Raw genomic sequence first — 25,636 nt, forward strand, 5'->3', positions numbered from 1 at the left:
TTATTTAGTCATACTTAGTCCCCTCTTCCCAGACGTGGGTGTGATTCCCAACAGCTCCCACCTGCTAGCTGAGTGAGCAGTGGCAAGTTTTATCCCTTCTCAGACACCTTCTCTCTAAAATGGGAAAAGCAACTGTTACCACTGCACGGAGTTAATAGGACAATTCAGTTGAACTGCCAGGTACATCCAGGGGCTGGAGAGCGGCAGGTTTTATTGATTTGATGCCCCTTATTCTTTATTTTCGTGTTTGGGGAATTAGCTTATCAGTCAGCAGAGAAGGCTGTCAACAGGGCCTTCAAGATGTAAAGTGGAAAAGGGCACAGGGAAGATCCAAGTCCAAAATGACGGTGAGATTCTGCAGAACTGAAAGTATGGGAGGAAAAGAAACCCGACAGAAGTAGAAGAAAGAATCTCCATCAGAAAACCCTCGAAACCGGGGCCTAGGGAGGTGGCCTGGTCAGTAATGGACTCACAGCACACTCGTGAGGACCTGAGCCTTGGTCCCCAACACCTATGAAAGAGCAAGGCATGACAGCTGACAGCATGCACCTCATGTTTGCAACCCGAGGAGGGGTAGGGCTTGTTCAGAGATAGACGGATCTCTGGGACTTGCTGGTCAGTCAGCCTAGCCAAATTCCTAAAGTTGGGGTTCAGTGAGAGAGCCTATCTTTAAAACTAAGGCAGAAAACACTAGAGAGAGCACCCAACTTTGACTTTCCACGTGCACATGAACACACACACACACACACACACACACACACACACACACACACCTCCAGGTTCTACACTGTGATGGTTAGTTTTACTTGTACATTTGACACAATCCAGAATCACCTAGGAAGAGAATCCCAAAAGGGATTATCTAGATCAGGTTGGGCTGTGGGGGTGCCACTGGGGGAGCGTCTTGATTCCATTAATTGATATTAAAAGACCCAGTGCACTGAGGGCAGCATCATTCCCTGGAGTTGGGTCCCAGACTGTATGAGAACGGACGAGGCGCACATGATTGCATTCATGTCTCTCTGTTCTTCGATGTGGATATGATGTGATTAGCTGTCTTAAATTCTTGCTGCCTTGACTTCCCTGCTGTGATGGACGGCCCGGAATCATAAGCCAACATAAACCTGTGCTCCCCTCAATTGCTTTTTATCAGGGTATTTTATCACAGCAACAGAAATAACACTATGATACAGGCCCTTCAATGTAGTCTTCTCAAGATTTAAACAAAATATTGTCATTAGATTTCTTTTCTTTCTTTCTTTCTTCCATTCTTTCTTTTTTTTTTTTTTTTTTTTTTTTTTTTTTAGATAAACCTAACAAACTTGAAGCATATGGCTGGTCATGGCAGTGCTAAGACAAACCACCAGGGCCACACAGTTCTGTAAACAGGTCCTATAAATCACTATAAGGATTAAATATGATAACACAAATTCAGTCCTTGGCACACGGGCTAGTCCACGAGTGATGGCTAAAATCATTGCTAGCTTTATTACTGTCTGTACCTTGCACATTTCCCTCTTACACTGAGCCCAGCAGAGACAGATGGTGGCGTTCTGGCTCCTAAGGAACTGGGGCCTCTAACCCACAGCATTCGGCAGCATCCAAAGAATTCGAATGGTCTGCTCTGAGGGTTCACCAGTCCTGGAGTTCTACTGCCTCCCACCCCAACCTCGTTCAGGTAGATCAAGACGCTGAGGTAGGCACAGCAGACGAGCTTTAACCCTAAACCCTAACCACACTGTTTCTCATTGTACCCTAACCTTCATTCAAAGCATGGATAAAGAGGCATCCGCAGCAACGGCAACCGCAAAAGCAAGAGAGAAAGCAGCTGGCACTGGAGAGCCTTGTGCCAGGCCCGGGGCCCGCGGGGAGTCGGCCGTGATTATAGCGGTAAATAAACAGAGTTGATGACTATGCTGGGCACTGGACCCTGCCAGAAAGGGACGGGGAAGAGGATGCTCGTAATTGCACTAGTGCCGGCTCAGCTCTCCTGAGGTTCTCCACAGCCGACTCGTCTGTCCCCAGGCTGGGTCCTGCAGCAGCACCTGTTCCAGAAGTAGTTTGGCAAACCAAACCAAGTGTGATTCATGCAGGCCACCTGTGAAGGAATGTGATGCCTAACAACCTGTGCAACGCTCCTAATTGTCTCAATTCACTTGGCGCCTCTCGCTGATGGGTGCTAGCGTACAGTAAAAAGACCATTGCCTGCTGATGGGGTTTTATCTCCCCCATGCCCCGCACCCCTGTAAGGTACCACTGTGAGAAAATGGGGCCATTTGAAAAACCCAAGCACCATATTTTTCTCCACAAACTCATTTTTAGTATCACTTCTGTTGGCCCCTCTATCCACCCTGGTTGTAAACATCTTCCTTTCTTGGGCTTTTTCAGCGGCTCCTTCCCTGCTGCACAATTTGGGTTATAACGATTTTCTCATTTTCCCCTCCAGCTGGCACTCGTCTTGGTTGCTTCCGTCACACGTGTCTTTAAAATGTCGCACCGTTGTGGCCCCGGCTTATTTTTAAACCCCAGAAAGATGGCCCCTCCTCCCGCCTCTTCGAAAAGTTCTCCTGATGACTTCCCGTGAGTCTCCACTGTGCCACGACGGTACAGCGAGCCAATAACACACAGCTGCGCATCATTGCGAAGAAAAGGCAGGAAAGCAATCGTGCGCCTTCTGTTACTTTTAAAAAAACAAAGGTGGGTGACAGAGCAGAAACGCGTGATGAGAGCGCCCCATGAGCCAGGCGCCTGTGGCGTTTTCCTGCTGCACTGCCAAAGTCAAGGGCTAACTCTGCCATTTAGGACTTCCATAAATAAGACACCTTCGAGACCGGGAGTTTATTCTGCTTCTGCACCTATGGCCCCTAAAAAGACATAGTGGCCCATTGTTTTATCCCCCAAGATAGAGGGGGAAAAAGTTTGTGACAAAGCTTTACAATAAAATAATAAATATTTTACCGGGTTTTTGTTTTCTGTTTGTTTGTTTTTTTGCCTGACAATGTAAATTACCAATATGCTGACTTTCAAAATTCTCTTTCAGGTTTTTTTTTCTTTTTATGTCGATAGACAATTACCAGTGGAACCAAATTATATAACTGAGTACTAACCAATGCCAGCGTTCTGCACTCTGTAAGGAATCGAGCTTATACAATGACTATTCGGATGATTTATAAAGACTAGCCCTAACAATGTACTTGAGAATGACTGTTCCTGCACTTAAGTTGAAGTTTTAAAAAAGAAATTAGAGATCACAAGTAATGTCGCCAACGCTTTCATCAAAATTTGTGTAAAGTTGGGCTGAGAAGATAGCTGAGTGTGTAAAGGCGCACTTGCAGCACTTGAGTACACACCCACAACTGGATGTGGTAGCACGTGAGTCTACCACCTCAGTGTGACTCTGTGGGGAGTTGGGAGCCTGAGGCAGGAGAACATGCAGAAAGCATAAAGGAGCCGTATAAAAAATTAAGAACTAATTTTAATTTTGACTACAATTACACACACTGGCATAATTTCATAGATAATAACAACTAGAAACACCAATTAGGTTTGCAACTATTTTTTTAACGCTTTATAACTGTCACACCTACAAGGCAGGGCCGAGACAGGAGCCCTTAAAACCAAGAGAGGTGGCACATCTAGATCTCGGGTCTTAAGAGCTCCTGTCTCAGCCCTGCCTTGTAGGTGTGACAGTTACCGAAGCCTCAATGGAGGTAGTACTTCCAGGTCAAAACTGGAACAGCTACCCACTACACCAATCCTAGCATTTATTTTTAAGAAAAAGGCTACTGCCTTTCCGTCCTCTTTTGTCTTAAGAACTAATTTTAATTTTGACTACAATTACACACACTGGCATAATTTCATAGATAATAACAACTAGAAACACCAATTAGGTTTGCAACTATTTTTTTATTAATTTTACTTTTGCATTGAGAAGCACTTTTGGGGTACAATGAGATCTTCTAATTCAACGAGAACCATCTTTAACTCCTAAGTTAATTGAACCAAAGAACTATGTTAGTTAGGAATTTAGGGGTGTACATCATGAAACTCAAACTTGAACCAACTGAGGCAAGAGATTTTAGGAGAATAATTATGCATTTCATCCATGACTATATCCAGCAAGAAACCGAGACACCCTTAATGCTGGCCACATGGAGGGCACGGCTGGAATCCAGGCACTAGCAATTCTCCGTTTCACAAGTCAGAAGAGTACTGGATTGACTACTAGATGGACCAAAAATAAATAAAGTAGGAGCAAGCACGGATTCTGCAAGTCCGCACCAAGCTACAAAGAGGAAAGTAATAAGGTAATGGGCAAGGTTAAGCTGGCGGGAAGGCAGTCTTTAATGCTTTGGGTTTTCAACTCCCCCCTTTTCCTCTCCTCTCATCCTTCTTCCCTTCCTCCTACTAAAACAATAACCAGTCAATCCAATGGATGGATACTTTTTAAACTTCAAGAAATGTCTCTCTCCCCTTTCTTAGATTCTTTTTTCCCCCTACTTCCTCCTCACACCTAAGTTTTTGCTGGACAGCATGTCCCTCAGAGCAAGCATACGGCATGGCTAGTGTTAGTGCTAGAATGGTTTCAGAGTTGCTTGTGTTATGGTAAGGTTCGGGACGGCTTCAGAGATGCGAGCTTGGGCTTCCCACTATGCATTTCCACACTCGGGATTCATCGCGTCATCTTCCGGGCTCTGGGATTTGGATGCACGCTCCAGGTCCTGCTGCTTCTTCAGCTGCTGCATTTTCGTGTTTAAATCCAGTAAAGTTCGGGCCAGCTGATGGTTCTGGAAACGCAATTCCAGCTAAAAGAAAAAAAAAAGGGAGGGGGTATTAGTTTGAGATATAGATCAAAGGAAACTGCTCTCTGACTGGACATGAGAAATAAGGAGTAGGTAGGAAAGGAAAATAAGACAGAAAGAAAGATGTATTTCTCATCACATTCTCCCTTTCTGACTGTTGGCTCTGGTTATTAAAGTAGCTTTTTCTACAACAAGGTAAAATCCAGATAAATAAATAGCTTTTGAAATGGCCTTGAAATGAAAACAAAAATAGCTGATGCACAAGAGCTGTCTGTGTGAAAAATACCTATGCACCGAAGGCTGTTTTCAAGCAATGGCGTGTGATCACAGCGAAATCATTTATCTTTATGAGCTTTCTGAGCCACAGGATAACTGCCTGGGGCCACCTGAGTGCTCAGGATCTGGGCCCATTTACTTGATTACTTGTCATTTCAAGTTTTCGGGATTTTAAATGGCCTCCCTGCTGAGTAAAAACATATAACGACACCTCAGAGGCACATGTATAGTTATGTGTCCTTATATAATCTAACACTTTTCACTCTAGAACAAAACCTGCTATATAGCAAGGCTGATTCATAACCTCCTCCAATGGGAGTTTATGAGGCCCTCGTGTGTTTAAATAAAATTTTAAAAATTACATCTCCAAGGACAGGTTACTTAGGAGGCAGGCCACCAACAAAGTGTGGTCCAGCCGTATTATAACCTAAAGCTAAAGATCAACTATTTGCATATTCCATCAGCTGAAGTCATGCTTAATGCAGTTTGTAAAATAATGTTTTCTGTGTACCACCCTCTATGAATTCATCCACAGTAGCCCTCAGGATAAGCCAGGGCACTGTAATAGTAAACTGCAAATACTGCAGTCCTCCTCAATCTGCAAAATAAAATATTAGGCAGGGGTATCTTTTTCTTTTCCTCTGATTTTTTTTTTTTTTTTTTATTCTTTTGCACTTGGAATTCTTGCGTCTCTGGAAACAAGAACTAGAAATGTTAGAGGAGACAGCCATCCAAGGCACCTAGCAAACAAACAGAAACAAATCGTACAGCCATTGCCATAAAAAGTCCCCATGATCTACCCCAAGACTGTCCTCTGGTGTGTTCCCCGGGCTCTAGAGTCCTGCCCTGCTTTTCCAGCTTCATCTCCTAGCACTGTCTCCATGCCGGCTCCTATCACAGGTGATCAGACATCTTGCAGGCCTCCAAGGAAATGCTGTGCTGAGACGTACCTCCATTCTACCGGTCTGTTCTAAGAGGCTCTTTGCCAGTTTCTCTCTCTTAGAATGCAAATAAATACTAATACTTTCAGAAAAAGCCTCCTGTAATCATGGCCAGGCATCGTTGCCTCTTAGACATGCTTCCGTCGAATTCTATTGACATGTCTCTGATAACATACAGACAACACCAGACTGATGTTGATGAAGGTGGAATTCGACTACTCCTTAATGATGGCATTATCAGTCAGTGCACTGCGTAGGCATCCATAACAGGGTCTGGGTGTCCTTGTTAAAAGGCATAGTGAATGAAGGGATGAATCGGTGAGGTGATGGATGCCTGCCCTCCATCGTGCCAAGTATCAAGAGGGAAAAATGACTGATAATGATTCACCCATTTAAGTAAAGCATGTGTAATTCACACTTATTTGGGAAATTCAAACACTCATGGTTTTTACACTTCTTTCATCATGGATCCCTTTGAGAGCCTTATGAAAGCTCCAAAACTTCTCTGAGGGATGAAAAAAAGAAAAAAGATTATATACCTAGAAAACTTTAGGTTTAACTCCAGAAATCCAGTCAAAGGACGCAGAAACTAATGTCATCGTTAGTAAGCTAAACAGAACATAATATACATAACATGACTGATTGTTCATCACTGTCCCTTACATAAACGCCATTGTAATTCATGATGTCTGTGCATTCCATGCATGGGAACTCTAATTCCCATAGAGATCTCGCTAATGACCCAGATCAAAACTGCTTCTAGTGGTGATGATCCTGAGCTAAGTATCATCCACTCCGCTGCTTCTTTTTTAGATCAGGCACATGGACTAGGGAGTTCCTGAAGATGGGGACCAGGGCCTACACTCCAGGAAAACAGCAACTGGCTATGTGTAAAATTCTCTGCTTCCTGTCCAGAAATTCTAAATTCCTTTTAATTTTTTTTCCATTTCTTTACTTGTGCATGCTTCTGTTTGCACGTGTGAGTGCATGCATGCTTGTGCCACAGTGTTCTTGTGTGCGGGTCAAGGAGTGGGTTTTCTCCTGCCACCTCGTGGGAACTGGGGATTGAACTCTGGTCTTCAGGCCTGTCCTCAGGAGCCTCTAAAGCGCCATCTTGTTGACCCAATTCTCGAGTCTTGATATGTTCTTATTTGTCCTTTTAGGCACAGTTTCCAAGATCTATAATAATTATAATAACAACAGTCAATAAAGTGCATATGGCCTAGGCATGTCATATGTCATCTCATATAATTACAGTCATCTCATGAGATTGCCTCTACATGACAGATGAATAAACAAACTCAAGTCTACTAATTCACATTCTCAAAGCTGTAGGGCCAGCACGTATTAGCAGAGCCTGTAATTCCTTACCTTCTTCTCACCCATAACACATTTCTTGCCTAAACCTCCTATGTTTGATGAAGCAACTTGTTGGAATGCTAAGGTTAAAGGTGCCTTAGAGCTTGTCCGGCATGACCTCGCTATGAGTCATCAACAGGTGGGGGAAGGGGGTGACATGTCTCAAAGTAGCAGCATAGAGTGTTCCGGCCAGGCCCAGGCACTCCAGGGTGGCGTCCTGGCCCACAGCATCAGCCTCCTGGTGGGCGGGGAGGTGGTCTCACCAGGCAACAAGGCGGCATCCTCATCCCCATTGGGCTTCTTAGACTCTAGATGAGAACCAGGTGCTCCACGTAATACTGCTCGATCAAACATAATGCATTCCTTATCAAATTCAAATTGCTAATACGGTTAAATTGGATTTACTATCATGTTGCCCTTCTTAAAACCAGAAATGAAATCGATCACGTGCCGAGGTTTCTTAACTGCGTTCTGCAGAAGTGGTTAGTTGTCGCATTCAATGCACAGAACTTTACAAGTCTCCATTACGCAACATTCATAGGCGTCGCCATTTTATACTTCCGTCCTTTTCAAATTGCCTAATTTAATTTTTTCATTTAAAAAAAGTCATCTAAAGTATCTACATACACTCCTTCCTGTTAAACACCCAGTCGTTTTCTGAATTCTTAGCAAGGAATAAAATAAAAACAATAGGCATGACTTAGAGTTTCTTTCTGATGGGCTCATTTTATCCATCTAGGTTGTCGGTTTCAATGAAACGTCCGTCTCCTCACACTCAACATATTCAGACCAAGAGTTTGCTATGGGGAAGCTTCTAGACTAGAGGATAGAAAACTACAGAAACGGACTGGGGAGGGGCTCCTCTCCGGAGTCTGGGCCAGTCCCTGAACTATAGGCCAAGCCCTGCTCCATAGAGTTGTGACCCAAGGAGGCCTCAACACCGAGTCTCGAGGAAATCAGGCGCCCAGGAGAGATCTCCCACCCCAGCCGCAATCCCGTGCCCCTGCGCCCGCCCGGGGGTCCTCCTATGGGGTACCCTCGGCTCAGGAGTGCGCGCCCCGCCGCGCAGCCCGCGCTCACCAGCTCCGCGCGCAGCCGGGCCAGCGCGCACTCCATGCGCGCCCGGGTCCGCTCCTCCCGCGCGGCCGCCGCCACCGCCGCCACCGCCGCCACCGCCTCCCGCGCGCGCCTCGCTCGCCCGCGTGCCGCCGCCCGCTGGAAGGCGCGCTCCAGCTGTCGCCGGAGGTGATCCAGCACCGGGCTGGACGCCCGGACCTGCTCCTGCGCCTCGATGCGCCAGGTGCCGCAAGGGATGCGGCGCACCGGATGAAAGGCTGGGGACCACAGGGCAGCCCTGCCCGAGACCCCGTGGAGTCCCCGGGACATCCGCTGTCTGAAGTGGCTGTAGTCACCCAAGCCCATCGCGGTCCTTTCTGCGGCGCTCTGACTGGGGATTTGGTTGCAAGTTGGAGCTTTTTAAAGCCGGTCGGGGCGGGGCGGGGGCAATTAACGGAACAGGCAGGACCCTGGCTGTGGACGCTGTTACTGTCCGGCCACTCAGAGCGCTGCTTTGCTCCTTGTCCATCTCTTGTCTTCTCTGCCTCATAGCAACAAGGGAAGGAGGTCTTGTGACTAGTGATTCCGACTGGATCATTTTGTGTTTCGTTTTGTTTTTTTCCAGCTCCTTAGAACTCAGGCTTTGAGAATGGATGGAGACTGGAACATTCAAACCCATGCAGGTGGAAGCTGAGGACAAGCTGAAGGTTTGCAGGGCAACGAAGGATATTTGACACAAAGTCTTCCCAGTTACCTTATTTCTTAGTACTGTGCACTTTTCAAATAGTTTCTGGCTTTTTAAACTTTGAACCCTGGGCCAGGTGTGATAGAAAGTCTAGATGCCCCTCTGATCCCCTATCGCCAAGAACTGCCTACAGCCCAGGGGGAGAAGTTCGGCCCAGTCTGCAAGTTAGAATAGACTTTCTAATTATCTTTCTACGATCCCCGTGGCCTGGAGTTCCGAAACTCAGTGCTCCTCTCTATTCTTGGCTACTTCTTGCCCTGTCCACGTTTATGCAAGGGTTAAAATGAAAGGTCAAAATTCTCCCTTACCAATGGTGGTGATGGTGGTGCATGGTCCAAGCCTTTAATCCCAACACTCGGGAGGCAGAGCCAGGCGGATCTCTGTGAGTTCGAGGCCAGCATGGTCTACAGAGTGAGATCCAGGACAGGCACCAAAACTACGCAGAGAAACCCTGTCTCCAAAAACCAAAAATAAATAAATAAAAACCCTCTCTTACTCCAAAGTGTACAATTGTATAAGTCCCAGTCCAATGTAATCGTGAACTGATAATAATTATCTGTCATATACGGCATTTTTTTTTACTGCCTCTTTTGGAGCTAATTGAGAGTTTCTTTACAGGAATGAACAGCGGAAACTTCTGTGATCAGAGACAAACCTTACAAGAAGAAACAACAGTAGCAGACAGTCGTCACACAGTACTCTCCCCAGGGAGTTAAGGATTCCTCTATGAAAGATTTGTCCATGTGTGGAGGCCCACAGAGGTTTCCTGGTGAGATCTGAGCTTGCTTTACCCAGCAGGGCTGCATTAGAGGATGGCTTGACCAGGTGTGTGGTTACCAGGTGACTGGAAAGGGTCTGCACTTTGCTGTGCTGGGGGAGGTCTTTTGCTCCACCCTTTGACATCCCTATAAAAAGCCCTTTAGAAGAGACAGAAGGGGCCAATGGATGCTTATCCAGGCCCTCCTGAGTCTATCCTGTGTTTCTGTCTGTCTTTTATTCCTTCTATCTTTCTATCTAAATATTTCTCATCCCTCTCTCCTCAAGAGTAGCCTGGGGAAAAATAGTTTTCATTGCCTAAAGTGTTGATGGTAGGTATAAAAGATAAAAAGAGCTCATTTGTAGTCTATTATATGCCTTATATTATACTATAGTATATATTATTATATAATATATATTATATATTATTATAGTGCTTACTATATGCCAGGCAATTCACTTATTAACCAATGTAATCTTTGCACTGCCCTGTGAAATGGATACTAATAATTTCCATATTTTTCAAACAGGAAAGTTCATATGCATTCCCACCAAGAGTCAGTCACAAACCCAAATGGTCTGCCGGGGATTCATACCGATGAAGGCTGGCTTGTGAGTCTGGCTTATGCACTCAAATCACTGAGATATATTTTCCTCCCAAAGAGAGAGAGAATTGCACTGAGCAAGTGCTCAGACTCTCTGAGCTCATTAAATCCAGCTATGCTGAAATGGCCTCAGTCTTTTTCACTGGATAAGGAATTCGGGTTTCCCAGCCCCTGCTGATAATCGCCAAGGTCAATACCTGATAGTTGGCAACTTAAGTATTATAGTCTCAAAAGTTCAGCTAGACGGTTTGGGGCGGCACAGAGGGGGAAGTAATGAAAGAGATACCTTGATGGGGAGGGACATTTGGGGGTTAGGGAGAAACCGGGTGCCAGGGAAACTCCCAGAAATCCATAAGGATGACCCCAACTAAGACTGGTAGCAATGGTGGAGAGGGTGCCTGAACTGGCCTTCTCCTGTAATCAGATCAGTGACTACCCTAATTGTCATCAGACACCCTTCATCCAGTAACTGATGGAGGTGGATACAGAGATCCACAACCGAGCACTGGGCCCAGCCCTGAGAGTCCTATCCCTGAGAGGAAGGACAGATTATACAAACAAAGGGAGTCAAGGTCATGACCAGGGGACCCACAGAGACAACTGATCTGAACTCATGGGAGAGCCTGCATGGGACCAGCCTAGGCCCTCTGCATGTGTGTGACAGTTGTGTACCTTGGTCTGTTTGTGGGGCTCCTATCAGTGGGATCAGGACCTGACTCTGGTGCCTGAGCTGGCTTTTGGGAACCTGTTCCCCATGCTGTGTTGCCTCTCCCAGACTGGATGCGGGTCTAGGAGCTTGGTCCTGCCTCAACTTGATGTGCCATGCTTTGTTGACTCCCATGGGAGGCCTTACCCTTTCTGAACAGAGATGGAGGAGGAGTGGATGGGGGGGTGGGGAAGGGGGCAGGTAAGATAGGAGGTGGGGGGAGGAACAGGAGTAGAGAAGGGAGGAGAAACTGTAAAATGTAAAATAAATGAAAAAAATTTAATAAAAAAAATTAATCTGTATCACATAGAGCTCTGGCTTCCACGTGCATGTATGCACATAGAACACGGGGGGTGGGGGGGGAGACAGACAGACAAACGAGGGAGGGAGAGAGAGGGAGGGAGCTTACCAACAGTAAATTATAAGGTTAATGTTTTGTGGGCAGGGGGCAGGGTCCTTTTTTTTTTTTTTTTTTTTTTTTTTGGTGATTTGTTGATGGAACTTGAAAACCAGCCCTAGACACTGAACAACATAAGTGTTTAAAATGAGTGTTCTGCCATGACTTTTAACTGGAATTTCCAGAACATTTACTTCAACACGAATTTCAGTTAAGTTCAATTTAATTCAACAGAGTGATAGGTACATGTTCAGTATTAAGCCCTGTACCATGTGAGAGAAATACAAAAATGAATAAGATATGGTTTTGCCTCCAGAACCAGAGAACCTGTGGAAACAAACTCATTCATTTAACAATGTTTATTTAATGTCTTATTAAGCATCAGATATTATATATGATGTTCAGGCTACAATAGGAAACCAGAGAAACAAGACATTATTTTTAAAATAAGCATATATTATCACATATTAATTATTTCATATCTTTTTTGTTTGTTTGTTTGTTTGTTTTCGAGACAGGGTCTCTCTGTATAGCTTTGCACCTTTCCTGGAACTTACTCTGTAGCCCAGGCTGGCCTCAAACTCACAGAGATCCACCTGCCTCTGCCTCCTGAGTGCTGGGATTAAAGGCATGCGCCACCACTGCCCAGATCATATATTTTTCAACTGACATGTGGCTTTGACTTTTAAGACAGTTTTTTCTTTTACACTGAAAAGATAAATTGAAAATTAGTAAATGAAGTGTAAGTATAACACACACAGACATTGCAATTAGAAAAACATTGGTTAAACTGGAAGGTGGTAGCACATGCCTTTAATCCCAGCACTCCAGAGGCAAAGGCAGGCAAAAATCTGAGTTTAAGGCCAGCCTGGTCTACAGAGTGAGTTCCAGGACAGCCAGGACTACATAAAGAAATCCTGTCACAAAAAAAAAAAAAAAAAAGAAAAAAAAAAAAGAAAGAAAAAGAAAGAAAAATATTGCTTAACTGATGGGGTATAATAAATTGACCCCAAATTCAGTGGCTTAAAAACACTAACTGGCCAAGTATGGTGGCACATGTCTTTAATCTCAGCACCCAGCAGACAGAGGCAGGGGGATCTCTCAGCTTGAGGTTAGCCTACATAGAGAGTTCTAGGATAGTTGGGGCTACCTAGTGAGAGCCTGTCTCAAAAAAACAACAAAAAGAAAAGAAAAGGAGAGAGGGAGGGAGGGAGGGAGGGAGGGAGGGAGGGAGGGAGGGAGGGAGGGAGGGAGGGAGGGAGGGAGGAAAAAATAAAGACACAGTAGCAGGTCTGGGGAGATAGTTTCTCCATTGGGGCACTTGTCAAATAAGCAAGAGGATTAGCGTTTGGATCACCGGAACCCATACAGATGCCAAGAAGGTATGGCAACCCACCTGTAATCCCACCCTTGGAAGGCAGAGACAGAGCAAGCTGGCTAGGGAAACTAGCTGTATAAGAAAACTTTGAGTTTGCTTTAAAAAAAAAAAAACTCTGCCTCAAGGTATAAGGTGGAAGAGCAATCGAGCAAGACTCTTAACATCCAACTCAGAATATCAGAACACACACACACACACACATACACACACACACATACACACACACACATACATACACACATACACACACACACACACACATACATACACACACACATACACACACACACACACACACACACACACTGGGTGTAGGGGGAGGGGCAATATTTATTATTATTCTTCAGTTTCTAGGTGAGTATGGAGATGGCTTGGATGGTAGTCCGTGGCTTTCATGACACTGTAGTCATACATCAGCCAGCTGTGCTGTCCCCTGAAAAGGAATGTCAGTGTATGAGGTAGGCAGACAAGGAGAAAAGAGCTCACCAGACCAGCCTGGCTTTGAGACAAACATGGAGTGTCCAGAATGCTTCCAAAATGGTGGGTTGAGTCTTCCTGAAAAAAAAAAAAAAAAAACAGGGGGTCATCTCACAAACCAAGAAGCAACTCCTGTCCCTGTACTGTGTTTCTTCAATGCACTCATTCAGAGTGGGTCACACAATTCATTGGTAGGTCGGGTCACATCGTCAGTTCCAAGCACAACAAGCTGACGGTTTGTTATGCCTGGAACGATACAGTCAGCAGGCAAGGGAATGGCAGAATTAGGATTTGATCTCACAGCTCTATGGCTCCGAGGGCCATGTTATTGCCCTTCTGCCACACTTGCCGAAATAGCACCGATTCTGAATTACTGTTACCTGGACAGATTTTACATTGCCATCAGATTTCTGTGCTTAAAGACATTTCTCTGTGTCCTTTTGGATATCAGGAGGAGTTTGCATCACACACCATGCTTCTGATGTATACAGTTCAGGAGCCAAACCAAAGCTGAGAATCCTTTACACGCCATCTCTGAATCCCTCTAAGGATATGGGTTGGTTACTAAAATCACCATTTATCTCTGTGACGAATGATGAAGAAAATATTGAGGAAAGTTTACATCTACATCCTTCATATAGCACACCTACAAGAGGATGTTTCTGCCTGGTCAGATTTCCCTGGGAAATTTTCACCCTAGTTCCTTTACATGTCCTCTAACAGTGCTCAAAGCCTCCCGTCCAAAGTCACCTCTTTAGCCATCCTCTATGACAATTAGTCTTCTCAACAGTAAGCTCTGATTGTTCCCTCTGCAAACAGAATGTCCTTGAGCACTCCTTGCAAAAAAGAAACAAATATTTCTCCGGGCTTCTGAGAAAAGAGAATGTTCCTTGTAAGCCTTAAAATAAATATTTGTAATATTTTCACGAACAGCTTCATCGTTTGGCCCATTCAGGACTCTGTGGCGCGCATGGCCCTTTCATTTTCTGGTTAACCTACAGCTAACAAACATGCCCCTCTGCCTGTGGAATGCCAAAAGCCATTCACTGTCTCCTTCACTTAATTTGCGGAGATTGTGGGAGCAAAGGCTTCCCAGCCCTACCCCTTGCTGACCATGAGACTTTGTATAAACACTCTGGGTTACTTTGTTTGCAAGTAAGATAAGAGATTAGCATCTCCTCTTGACCCAGTTGTTGGGTAGATAAACTGAAGCCCCGGGGGCAAGATCCAAACAGCGTTCAAAACATCCATGGGTATGCTTTAAAAAATAAAATAAAATAAACTTGATATTTTCCTTAGATTGAAATAAACTACACAAAACTGATTTCTTTCACTAAAAAAAAAAATGATATTTTCAGAATTATTTCTAAATAAACCATAAAACCACCATTTTTATAGGTTTTTGCTTATAAATAAAGACAAGGCAATAGATATAATCTTGGGGAAAGTACAGAAGGAAGTAGACAAGCCAGTTATCTCGGTGAATGGCCTCCGATCCTGTCTAAGGCATGAAGCAGAAGCGTCTGACATTTACCATGCTGAAAGGCTTACAGAAAAAAGGAAGGCTCACCAAAAGAATGCAAACCGCCGCCGCCACATACAGAGCAGGAATGTCCGGCTTTTCCATCTCAGCTTTAACCATAACTTGTTCCTTTAAGTTCATCAGAAAATGACCAAACCTGCACCAGTACCCTAACGAGCTCCCCAGCCTCAGTCAGGTAGCCCCTGTCGCTGTCCATTACAGTTGGGGTTGGTGCTGTTTTCTCTTTTCGGTGCAGGACCACGAGCCCTCTAGTAAATGTTCTACCACGGGGCTTTATTCTCTGTCATTGGCTTTTAGAGACAGAGTTTCATTGTGTAGCCCAGGCTGGTCTTGAGTTCATTCTGCAGCCCAGGCTAAACTAAAACTTGCATTCTCCGGCTCTACCTCCCTGGTGCCGCCATTTCAGATTTTCACTAACACACTTAAAACTCCTACTAGTCAAAAGTCAAAAGTGGACATCCATGCAACATTTTGTGTATTTTATATACATTCCTCTCTTCCATACCTTTTCAAAACCTTGGTAACTCAGTGTCCACCATAGAGATAATACATGTTGTGTCTGAAGTGAATCACACACCTTTAATCTCAGCACTTGGGAGATACAGGCAGGTGGATTTCTGTGAGTCCAAGGCCGGACAGAGCTCCAGGACAGTCAGAGCTACATATTGAGACTCTGTCTTAAATAAATAAATAAACAGATAAATAAGTAAAATGACTAAAACAACTTCAGAGCTCCACTAGCAGAGATCATTCAGAGAAGTGTGACCTCATCAAGGCCATACTCTGGAAGAACAGACAGGTATTCAAAACATGATTGTTCAAATAATGGCCATTTAAGTGAGCAGATTCTCGATGGTCATCCTAGAGGCCCATAAGCAGAGATATTCAGTGAGTCGGCAGCCTATTACACCTACTTTTCTCCCATTATCAAATGTAAGAAGTTTGATTTTTTAGAGGGGCAGGGATTTTTTTTTCTTTTAAGATTTATTTATGGGTATGACTGTTTTGCCTACATGTATGCATGTACCAAATGCATGCCTGGTGCCCACAGTGATCAGAACAGACCATCATATCCCCTGGAACTGGAGTTATGGATGATTATGAGCCACCACTCAGATGCTGGGAACTGAATCCAGGTCTTCTGCAAAAGCAACAAGTGTTCTCAAACACTGAGTAATCTCTGTAGCCCCCAAGAGAATTCCTTAGCTCTCCTGGGCATCCTCAATGGTTTCTGAGCTAACTATAGGATGCTCTGGCTTGTGTAAAGTTTAACGTGTCCCTCATTAAATCCAGATCATGATTTACGTCAAAATGTATGCTAACCAAAGCCAAAATGCTTGAATTCTGATCTATCAAAGCATTCCTGGAGTATATTTTAAGACTCTTGCACCCATTTTTGCATCTCTCACCCTCAACTTTCAATACAGGAATGCACAGAACTTTCAGCAAGGCGTACACATTAGGAATAAGCTGCATGTCAGACGGTTAGATCCACATGTCATTCTCCCTGTGTTCCTGCTTGATTTCCAACAGGGAAGCTCAGCTGAGAGCTTGTGAGGGCTGGATAGGTCACCTTTGCACATAGGAGCATAGTCTTCTTCTGATGTCTTCTTACACTTGAACTGTCCCCTGTGACTGCGGGGAGCCAGAGATAAGCATTTCAGAGCTTTGAGGTGCTGATCTGGAAACACATCTTCAACCTCTTGAATATCATGCCCCACCATTGGAACTTCTAGCGCTTCTTTTCAGTGACTCACAGAGGTTAGCTGAGTTCCCAGGTCACCTTGCTGAGCCTTGTTGAATCTTTCCAGAGTTTCATTTTAATGTCAAGCTTGACTGTCAAACCCATGGCTTCTTTAAACCAAAACTCACGCTGGACTTCTGAGTTTCCCGTCACCCCATAGAGTGGATGTGGTATGCAATCAAGGCTGCAAGGAAGACAACAGAAGTTTGTACATGGAGAGTCTTCCCAAAGGCCCTTCTAAAGATAAACTGGTTTATGGAGCTGGAAAGATGGCTCAAAGGTGAAGAGCACTGTCTGCTTTTCCAGAGGACCCTAGTTCAATTCCCAGCAACCACATGGTGACTCACAATCATCTGTAACCAGTTCCAGAGGATCTGATACCCTCACACAGGCATATCTGCAAGCAAAACACCAATGCACATAAAAAATAAAAGGGAGTCATTAAAAAATTATTGTGAAAAAAAGATAAGACAGTTTTAAAAATAACGTTGGTGGCAATTTAATCAAAACCTGATGCTGCTGTACAGAGTGCAAACACTCCACCATACAGCCATGCTGTCTCACACTTGTGTGGTTCTTTGTTATATCTGAACAAAAAACAAGGTATTGTAGAAGGTTCACTAAATTTCAAAAGTATCCTGCCTGCCTGTCCACTGAGAATGTCACAATTCCCTCAGTTCCCATTCTTCACTGTTCTGAAATTACATTGTCAAGTTCTAAAAGCAGCTATGGTGGTTAATGAGAAAATAACAAAAACAAAACAATTGTAAACATTTTTCTTTTGGTCACCAGCTCACAAAAACCAACACAGAGACTTGATGTTAATTACGAAGGCTTGGCCTATAGCTTAGGCTTGTCCCACTAGCTCTTATATCTTAACCCATTTTTGTTCATCTACATGTTGTCATGTGACTCATGGCTTTTCTCACTCCTCCTGCATGTCTGTTCCCTGTGCCTGGCTGGTGACTCCTCCGTTCTTCTCCCAGAGCTCTCTGTCTCCAGAAGTCTTGTCTATACTTCCAGCCAAGCTATTTGCCATTCAGCTCTTTATTAAACCAATCACAGTGACACATCTTCACCCATTATAAAGGAATATTCCACAACATTCCCCCATTTTGTCCAAATAAAAAAAGAAAGGCCTTAACTCTAACACATACATACAATAAAAACAATTATCAGGTAAGAATTCCATTCATAATGTACAGTCCATTTGTATTTGGCATATTTGGAGAAAATACTCTTTAATCTTGGTGAGTCCAAAATTTTGTACCTAATTCACTTTATATCCTAATTTGTATTACAAACCCAAAACTATTTTTTAGACCTCAAAACATTTTCTTAGATAAACAATTTAAGCTTTTATGTCTCTCAACCTTATACACTATACACCTCTTTTGTGAATTTCTTTTCTGAATTTGGTAACAAGGAAAACTGTAACTATAACAATGTAGTCTTCAACTCCACAAGAGACCTAAGAAGGACATAATATTACCTGAGTAAACAGGAAATGCAGAGCAAATAACTTCCAAAACTGTAGAAATGACAGAAGCAGCTGGCTGCCTATACACTCACCCAAGTTTCCTCTGTAATGATGGGTTATCCATCTTTAGCCTACAGGCCTAGAATATCTGACAGGCTTTTCTATGAAGCAGGAATTTTGAAAGACTATCCTACATTGTTTTGACAAAGTTTATCAGTCACCTTCTTTTGTGTCCTGCTTGTCCAATTCACACAGCATACTATCAGCAGTTGAGGCAAGGGCAGTTTCTTGCCCAGTGGCTAACTTTTGCCACAAAGAAAGCAAACTACATATGGAGGTTCTTTGATGCCCATCATCTCCTCTGAAGTAGATTGGTGATGCCAGGAGAAGACATGTCTCGCTGTCATGAAAAGCCCTATGTTATTAAAACACTTTAAATGTCATGTTCTGTGCATCATTGAAGTGTTTGAAGATCATCTAGCTATCTAAAATATATCTTTGTATGACCTTGAAAACATACCTAACAAGACTGTAAGTTTGATTGTTATAGATGACTATCAGCCTGTATTTCTTTATTATCCTAAATAGCTTTCCAGGACTAAAACTTTACATTATATTTTTAAATGAGCTGCATGGGAAATATCTTAAACAAGAATAGAAACATACACAGTATAACAAAAAAATCTTAAATTTGTATCAATATCCAAATATCCATACCAATGTAAAATATTTGAGACTAGTAGTTGTTCAAAAGTAGACTGAACAATCCACTCTTATCCCAACATTTCTATACTATATACCCCCTCTTTCCTTCAGAAAGAGATCCCTGAATCTAATCTTCTTTGTTTAGCTTTTTCCTGACCATTACCAATAACAACTTGCAACCAATCTCCCCTAAATGATGACAAACATCCAATACCCCACAAAACAACCAAAAACCATCTACCCCACCTCTTGGGAATGTGGGCATTATGTTCTCTAGACTGCTTCTTGTTGTCTGGGGATGCTGGCATCTTTAGGAGATCCTGAGAAAATTGGGATAATCGTCAAATCCTGGGAGAGCTAGCTGTATCATTTGTTGTCCAGTCTCTGTGTAATGAGAAAGTACAAGACTTATCTGAAGTCCTGCTCTTGTAGTCTGTGAGGCTGGACCATCTCAGCCAGCAGCCTTGAAGCTATTCTGGATGCAGAACTCTGAGGAAACTGCGATATAGGCATTCTGCCATCCTGGGTCATCTTGAACACCTGTTTTCATTGGTGTCTGGTACCCTTGCTCTGAAAAGACACAGACTATTAACAGTAACATACATATCTGTATTAACACAAGTATGGAATGTGTGTTATGCACAAGTCAATTAAAGATGATTTTTTTTGTTCTATGTTTGAGCAGGTAAAAGACATCTGTCAACTTTAAAAGTCTGTTTAGACTACATAAGCAAACTGGAATATAAATCTCCATCCATGCCATATGAAAGGATAATAATAAGTCATGAGGACTCTGTAGCCAACAAGATTTATCAAGTCTCATCTCATCTCTGAGCTGTGTCCATGCAGAGGGATCAGTTTACATGTCACCTATTCTGGCTTATTATTTTTATTTACTTCACTTCTCTCTTTAAAGACTTTATTATTTTTAAATTATTTATTTTTTATGACTATCTATATCCTTTTTCTTTTTTTCTTAAGTCGACGCACATTGTTAAACACACTGTAACCTCTTTAGAGGTTTTTTTTTCCCATCTTAACCTAATTTAATGCATCTCTGTAACCTTTTCTATCTGCATAAGCAAAACCTTAAACCACTGTGCAGCTCAGCTCATGGTATGCTGGTGGCTCAGACCCGCAGGCATCAGCTGGGAGGCACCTCCTCTGTGAGACTGTGGGACTAGGAAGCTGCGTTTGGCTCCATTTTTATGTGCTTGAGCCCCCCCCCCTTTTTTTAAGCTTTCTCAGGTCTTATGTGGAAATACATGCTTCATGTTGGGTGCCATTTGTAAATGTATTTTTCTTTAGGCCACCAGCTCACACACACACACACACACACACACACACACACAAAAAAAAAAAAAAAGAAAAGAAAAGAAAAAGAAAAAGAAAAAAAAGAAACCACAGAAACTTATTGTTAATTATGAAAGCTCAGCCTATAGCTTAGGCTTGTCCCACTAGATCTTAGAACTTAAATTAACCCATTTCTGTTCATCTACATATTGCCACATGACTCATGGCTTTTTCCTATCTTCCTACATGTCTGTTCCCTCTGCATCCAGCTAGAGACTCCTTCTTTCCAGAGCTCTTTGTCCTCAGAAGTCCTGCCTATACCTCCTGCCTAGCTATTGGCTGTTCAGCTCTTTATTAATCCAATCACAGTGACACGTCTTCACGCAGTATAAAGGAATATTCCACAACAAACAATTTTCCTCTGTTGTTCCTAATGGAACCAATACCTTCATCACAGGGACAGATTGTCCCAACTATATATTTAAGGCTGAGGAAGGGTAGACTGTGTGGATACTTTGAGGAATGATTCTCCAAAAGTCTAGGGTTGTTTTTTTTTTTTTCAGACTTTGACTTGGGGGGGGGGTAAAAACAAAAACAAACAAACAAACAAAAAACCTTTGAACACAACACAAGCGTGGCCATGACAATATTCCATATTCGGTCTCCTTACTTACTGTGAGAAGGAAACATTCTAGGCAAGATTTCTGCATCCACTTCATAAGGCAGAAAGCCTGCAAATCCCCAGCTCAGGTTATGAGAGGCGTGAGCAATCTCACCACCATAGGTGGCTGCTTGTCCTCTGCTGTGTCCACCCACCGTTGCTGATAACAGAAAGGAAGTGTGAGTGTCTCGCCTGCCTGAGCACTCCTTCCCGGGAGGCGCTCTCAGATCTCGAGCATCTGTGTCTCCTGTGTTTTAGGACAGAAGGTGTGAACTGTTGTGGATTCAAAGAGCTTTCTCAAGCCCTCTTCAGTAGAATTGACCCAGCACTCCAGCAGTGCTCCAGAGTTATAGGGGCTAAAGAAGCCTGAGATCTAATCACCCTTATGTACACCCAGAAGAATCAGAACTTCAGAGAAAGATGTTAAGAGACTGTTATTTTTCGTCAAGGGATAAGGTAAAATGCACCATCCCATTGGCCACCCCATTCTATACTGGGGTTCTGAGCATTGCCATTCATTTCATGTACATGTTCATTGACATGTTTGTCAATTTTTTTTTCAGTTTCAGTGTTCTGATTTTATCTTCATTTGATTCTCTTGTTTTCCGTGCCTGCTGTGAATGTTCATATATTAGTAAAACCACATATTGCCAGTATCACTTTGTCTCTAAGAACTGTCCCATCAGGCTCTCCCAGTGACTTTATAGGTATCTGCTTCCATTTGTTCAGAAATAAATTAACACAACCATTCTTTAGGTTCTTGAAACCTTTGAAAAATGACCCTCAGATCACAGAGGTCTCAAAGTGGCTGGCACATAGTCAATAATGTTTGTTTGATCTTGTGGCTTATCTTCTAAATTGTTCTCCGACTTGTTTCCATTCTTTCCAAGCATCTTGTGGGCCCTATAGGAATCTGAAGGACAGAAAAGACTGTACAAGTTGAGCATACAGCATTAGCATCATTGCCCACCTTCCAGGCAGGACCAGACCTCCTCTGACCTGGCTGGGCTAGGCATATGGTTCCACAGTGCTGTGTGGGCCACAGGATTCACTATAATCACTGCTGATGAGTCTTTCTCTTCACTGGAGATGCTGCTATCTCCTCTCCACAATTCAGGGAAATTAAGTATAGTATTACTTTTTATATACAAGAAATAAATGAATGAGGTCTGTACCATAAGGATAGGTTACTCAACACTGTGATGTTTGCAGCATCACAAAGCATTGTATCTAAAAAAAAAAAAAAAAAAAAAAAAAAAAACACTGGCCGGGAGGTGGTGGTGCACACCTTTAATCCCAGCACTCGGGAGGCAGAGACAGGCAGATCTCTGTGAGATCGAGGCCAGCCTGGGCTACATAGCAAGTTCCAGGACAGGCTCCAAAGCTACACAGAGAAACCCTGTCTTGAAAAACCAAAAAGAGAAAGAAAGGAAGGAAGGAAGGAAGGAAGGAAGGAAGGAAGGAAGGAAGGAAGGAAGGAAGGAGAAAGAAAGAAAGAAAGAAAGAAAGAAAGAAAGAAAGAAAGAAAGAAAGAAAGAAAGAAAGAAAGAAAGAAAGAAAGAAAGAAAGAAAGAAAGACTGGTATCTCTCGGTTCTAGGATTCCAAGAGAAACTGAGTCAGGTCTGAATGACGGCAGTGATATGGGGAGGAAGTAGTGATTGTTCCAATGAGTTAGACAACCATCATGAACTGCCAGTGACCATATGGAACCAATATAATTATTTCCATCATGTCTCTAAGTATATATGATGGGCTGTGTTGCTTTTCATAATGTTGTCTGTTTCTCTCAATGGAAAGACTGTGTTTATTCATTTGGTTGATTTCAGGGTAGGAGGTGGAGTTTGCATATGGGAATATACTATGAGCAAAAGGGTGACATGATATTTGCCAGCAAAAAATAATAAGTACAAAAAGAAAAGAGATGCCATCAAACAGCCTACATCTACTCTTCTCCAAGGCAGGCAGCTCTTGGATTCTAGAGTGAAAAGATCATAGACCAAAGAAGAAGCTGGTTTGTCATGGGTGTATTGTTTGAGTGGAAAATAATAAGTAGTAGATTTACATTTCTAAACCTCTCATATCTGATTCTTCTTCTGAATCTATCCACTCTCCCTAATAGTAAAGTCTAGAAGTAAGCATTCAGAGGACTGAAAGTCCTGTGAAGTAAAAACTAAACTAAAAGTTATTGTGAAGACATGTGTAGAAGTAATTTGCCTCAGACAATGAAAATCTAGTTTGAGAAGATAAAAAAAAAAATTCTATTAACTGTCCAGACTCACTTGCTCTTTTATCAGATTGAATTATTGGGTATAATAAAGTACAGATACCATGAAGGGTGAGAATATATAAAATCTCTTATATATGGTGCTGGATAATGTTAGACTGCCAGTTTACAGTCTGAGAAGATCATCACAGCATTGTCTCAGCACTAAACGTAGAGAGACTGTTTCTTTTAATGCAGTTTTGATTATTTATCACATCTCTCCGCTCTTCATCATGAAGACATTTCAATTCCAGCCCTCTGAGATTTAGCTAAACCGGATGCCCTGGAAGTGTGGAGATTAAAAGACTTACAACCTTGTTTTTCCGCAAGGCCTTTTATGCACTGTGATAGCCAAAAGTTTTGAGAAACAGAATAAATGTCAAATTTATCTAAACAACAACTTTGATACCCACTGTAAGGAACAGATTTCTGCTTTAACGTACTCAAATATTCAAGTGCCTATTTTCTTTGGAGACTTTAATTCTGAAATGTCTGCGTATTCTGCAAACTGCCTATCAGAGGATACCATATCTTCCACCAATGCGCATGCATAACTGAGCATAGCGGAATGCACAGTCCAAAGACACCCAAGCAGAGAACGACATCGACAAACACAATCCATTTGCAACTGATGATGCAGATTAAAATGTATCTATCAAAACAATCTGTGCTTTAAAACATTTGCTTGTTGAAATGGTTTTATCTGTTTGCTACCCATATCTATTGATCTTATATATGGAGTGTATGTGCCTTGACATGTGAGTGAAGTTCAAAGACCTTGTGGGAGTTAGTTCTCTCCTTCCACCATCTGAATTTTGGAGATCAAACTCAAGTCATTGGGCTGGGTGGGGTGGCAAGCACCTTTACCTACTGAGCCATCTTACTGGGCCTTGGATTAAATTTTAAAACACAGTAGCTGGCAGAACATTTCTAGTATTTGTACTATGGCACCTTTAAAATGATCCTCTGTGACCGCTGCCTGGATGGGGTAGACCAGGAGGTCATTTCTGAGAAAAGAAGCTTCATTTTAGTCACTCTTGCTGTGTTCATTTGTTTGGAAGGAAACCTGTTGCCATGCCATGAGCTGTCATGTAGAGAGTCAAAGCCTTGTAGAAAGGACCAAAGGCAAATCCCAGGCAGCAGGCAAACAGGGACCAAAGCCCCCAGACTGGCAGCTCATAAGCAATGAAATCCTGGCTCACCCAGGAAAGTGAGCAGCTCCTCCCCGCAAAAGTGACTTCAGCACCAAAAGGTGCTGCGGCACTCCCAATACTTGACTGCATCCTCAGGAGAGACCTTGAAGTGTAGGACCAGCTAGGCCATGCTGAGATTTCTGAATATAGAAATTTTGAGAAAGTAACTGTTGATTCGTTTCAACTTCTAAGTTTGAGGGATCATGTGTTACACAGTAAGAAATGGCTAATGTGGCATATTTAAGTGTTGGAAATATCTCTCTTCTTTCCTGCTAAGTCAATAAATATTCCTTGCAGTCCTAAAAAAATGTTACAAATGCAGATGGAATGCACACATATAAGAACCTACTTCCTGCACTCAAAACTTTCACAATCTACAGAGAGTAAAGGCGGCACTGATAACTCGCAGCAGGACTCCCAGCAACACTGAGTTTAGCAGTCCCATCTGAAGATGTTCTGAGGCCCCACCAATTTTGTGGCTGGCATGCACTACTGGCCAGTCCTCCACCATCACTGTGGGTCAGTAGGCTGTTGGTCCATCAGTCTATTGTTTGTCTTAATGATATTTCCTTAAATGACCGTTTCCTCCTAGCCCACTGATCAACAAGCAGCTTAAAGCTAAGAAATATCATCACCTTGTATATAACAACCCCAAACACATTCACTGGCATATACTAGGTGACGATGAACGCCTATTTAATTCAACTGAATGCCATCTTTGGTTCCTTCTATCCCCTCATCTTTATCTCTACCATTTACTTCGCTTTAACTCTACTCACATGAGATTCATCTGAGAATTTACCTTTGCCCTGGGGGTGTATTTGAAGACCTGAATTATGAAAAAATCTCTCTAGCCTCATCTTTCTATCCATAATTCACCTCAATCCTTCAATTCAGAAGAAGGTACAAAGTGTGTTTTGAAGTGTTCTCCTTCTGTCTTTCTTCTCCCCTCTGTTTTTTTTCTCCCCTTATGATGTTTTTCATCTAGTTCTTTTCAGCACCTGACCTACTTAATCAGCCTACTTGTTCGTTGTTATCGTTTGAATATAAAATGTGCCCAAGGCCTCATGTGTCACATGGTGTTGTTTCAGAAGCTTGTAGAAATTTGGGGAGGTGAGGCCTCACTGAAGAAAACAGATCGCTAGAAGTGAGTCCTTGAGGTTATCTTGTTCTCAGTCCCTTCCTGTTTTGCTCTCTTCTCCCTGTTCGCCAGGAGATAAAGAAGTTTCCCAGTCACGGGATCCTGTCACCACAG

The 25,636-nt window shown here is 43.0% G+C and overlaps 1 protein-coding gene, 1 long non-coding RNA gene and 1 pseudogene across 3 annotated transcripts; 1 reads left to right on the top strand and 2 right to left on the bottom strand.

Annotated features, from left to right (window-relative positions):
• Positions 1 to 3,886: 3,886 nt before the first annotated feature.
• On the bottom strand, positions 3,887 to 8,800 carry Aard (alanine and arginine rich domain containing protein). Its single transcript, XM_042264955.2, has 2 exons — positions 8,459 to 8,800; positions 3,887 to 4,805 (listed from the first exon to the last, which is right to left on the bottom strand). Exons 1-2 carry the CDS (start codon positions 8,798 to 8,800, stop codon positions 4,650 to 4,652), a joined length of 498 nt encoding a protein of 165 aa, XP_042120889.2. The 3' UTR covers positions 3,887 to 4,649.
• A 124-nt stretch (positions 8,801 to 8,924) lies between these two features.
• LOC143269718 (uncharacterized) lies at positions 8,925 to 11,402 on the top strand. Of its 2 annotated transcripts, XR_013046326.1 has the most exons (4): positions 8,925 to 9,141; positions 9,798 to 10,004; positions 10,466 to 10,547; positions 10,992 to 11,402. It is a non-coding gene; the product is annotated as an uncharacterized LOC143269718 (long non-coding RNA). The 2 variants fall into 2 exon arrangements; XR_013046325.1 differs by lacking the exon at positions 10,992 to 11,402 and having other exon boundaries at positions 8,925 to 10,004; positions 10,466 to 10,664.
• A 4,767-nt stretch (positions 11,403 to 16,169) lies between these two features.
• Positions 16,170 to 23,793, bottom strand: LOC143269834 (52 kDa repressor of the inhibitor of the protein kinase-like; annotated as a pseudogene).
• Between the last annotated feature and the right edge of the window lie 1,843 nt (positions 23,794 to 25,636).

The sequence above is a fragment of the Peromyscus maniculatus genome, chromosome 20 (genome assembly GCF_049852395.1).
Source record: "Peromyscus maniculatus bairdii isolate BWxNUB_F1_BW_parent chromosome 20, HU_Pman_BW_mat_3.1, whole genome shotgun sequence".
NCBI classification, from domain to species: Eukaryota; Metazoa; Chordata; class Mammalia; order Rodentia; family Cricetidae; genus Peromyscus; species Peromyscus maniculatus.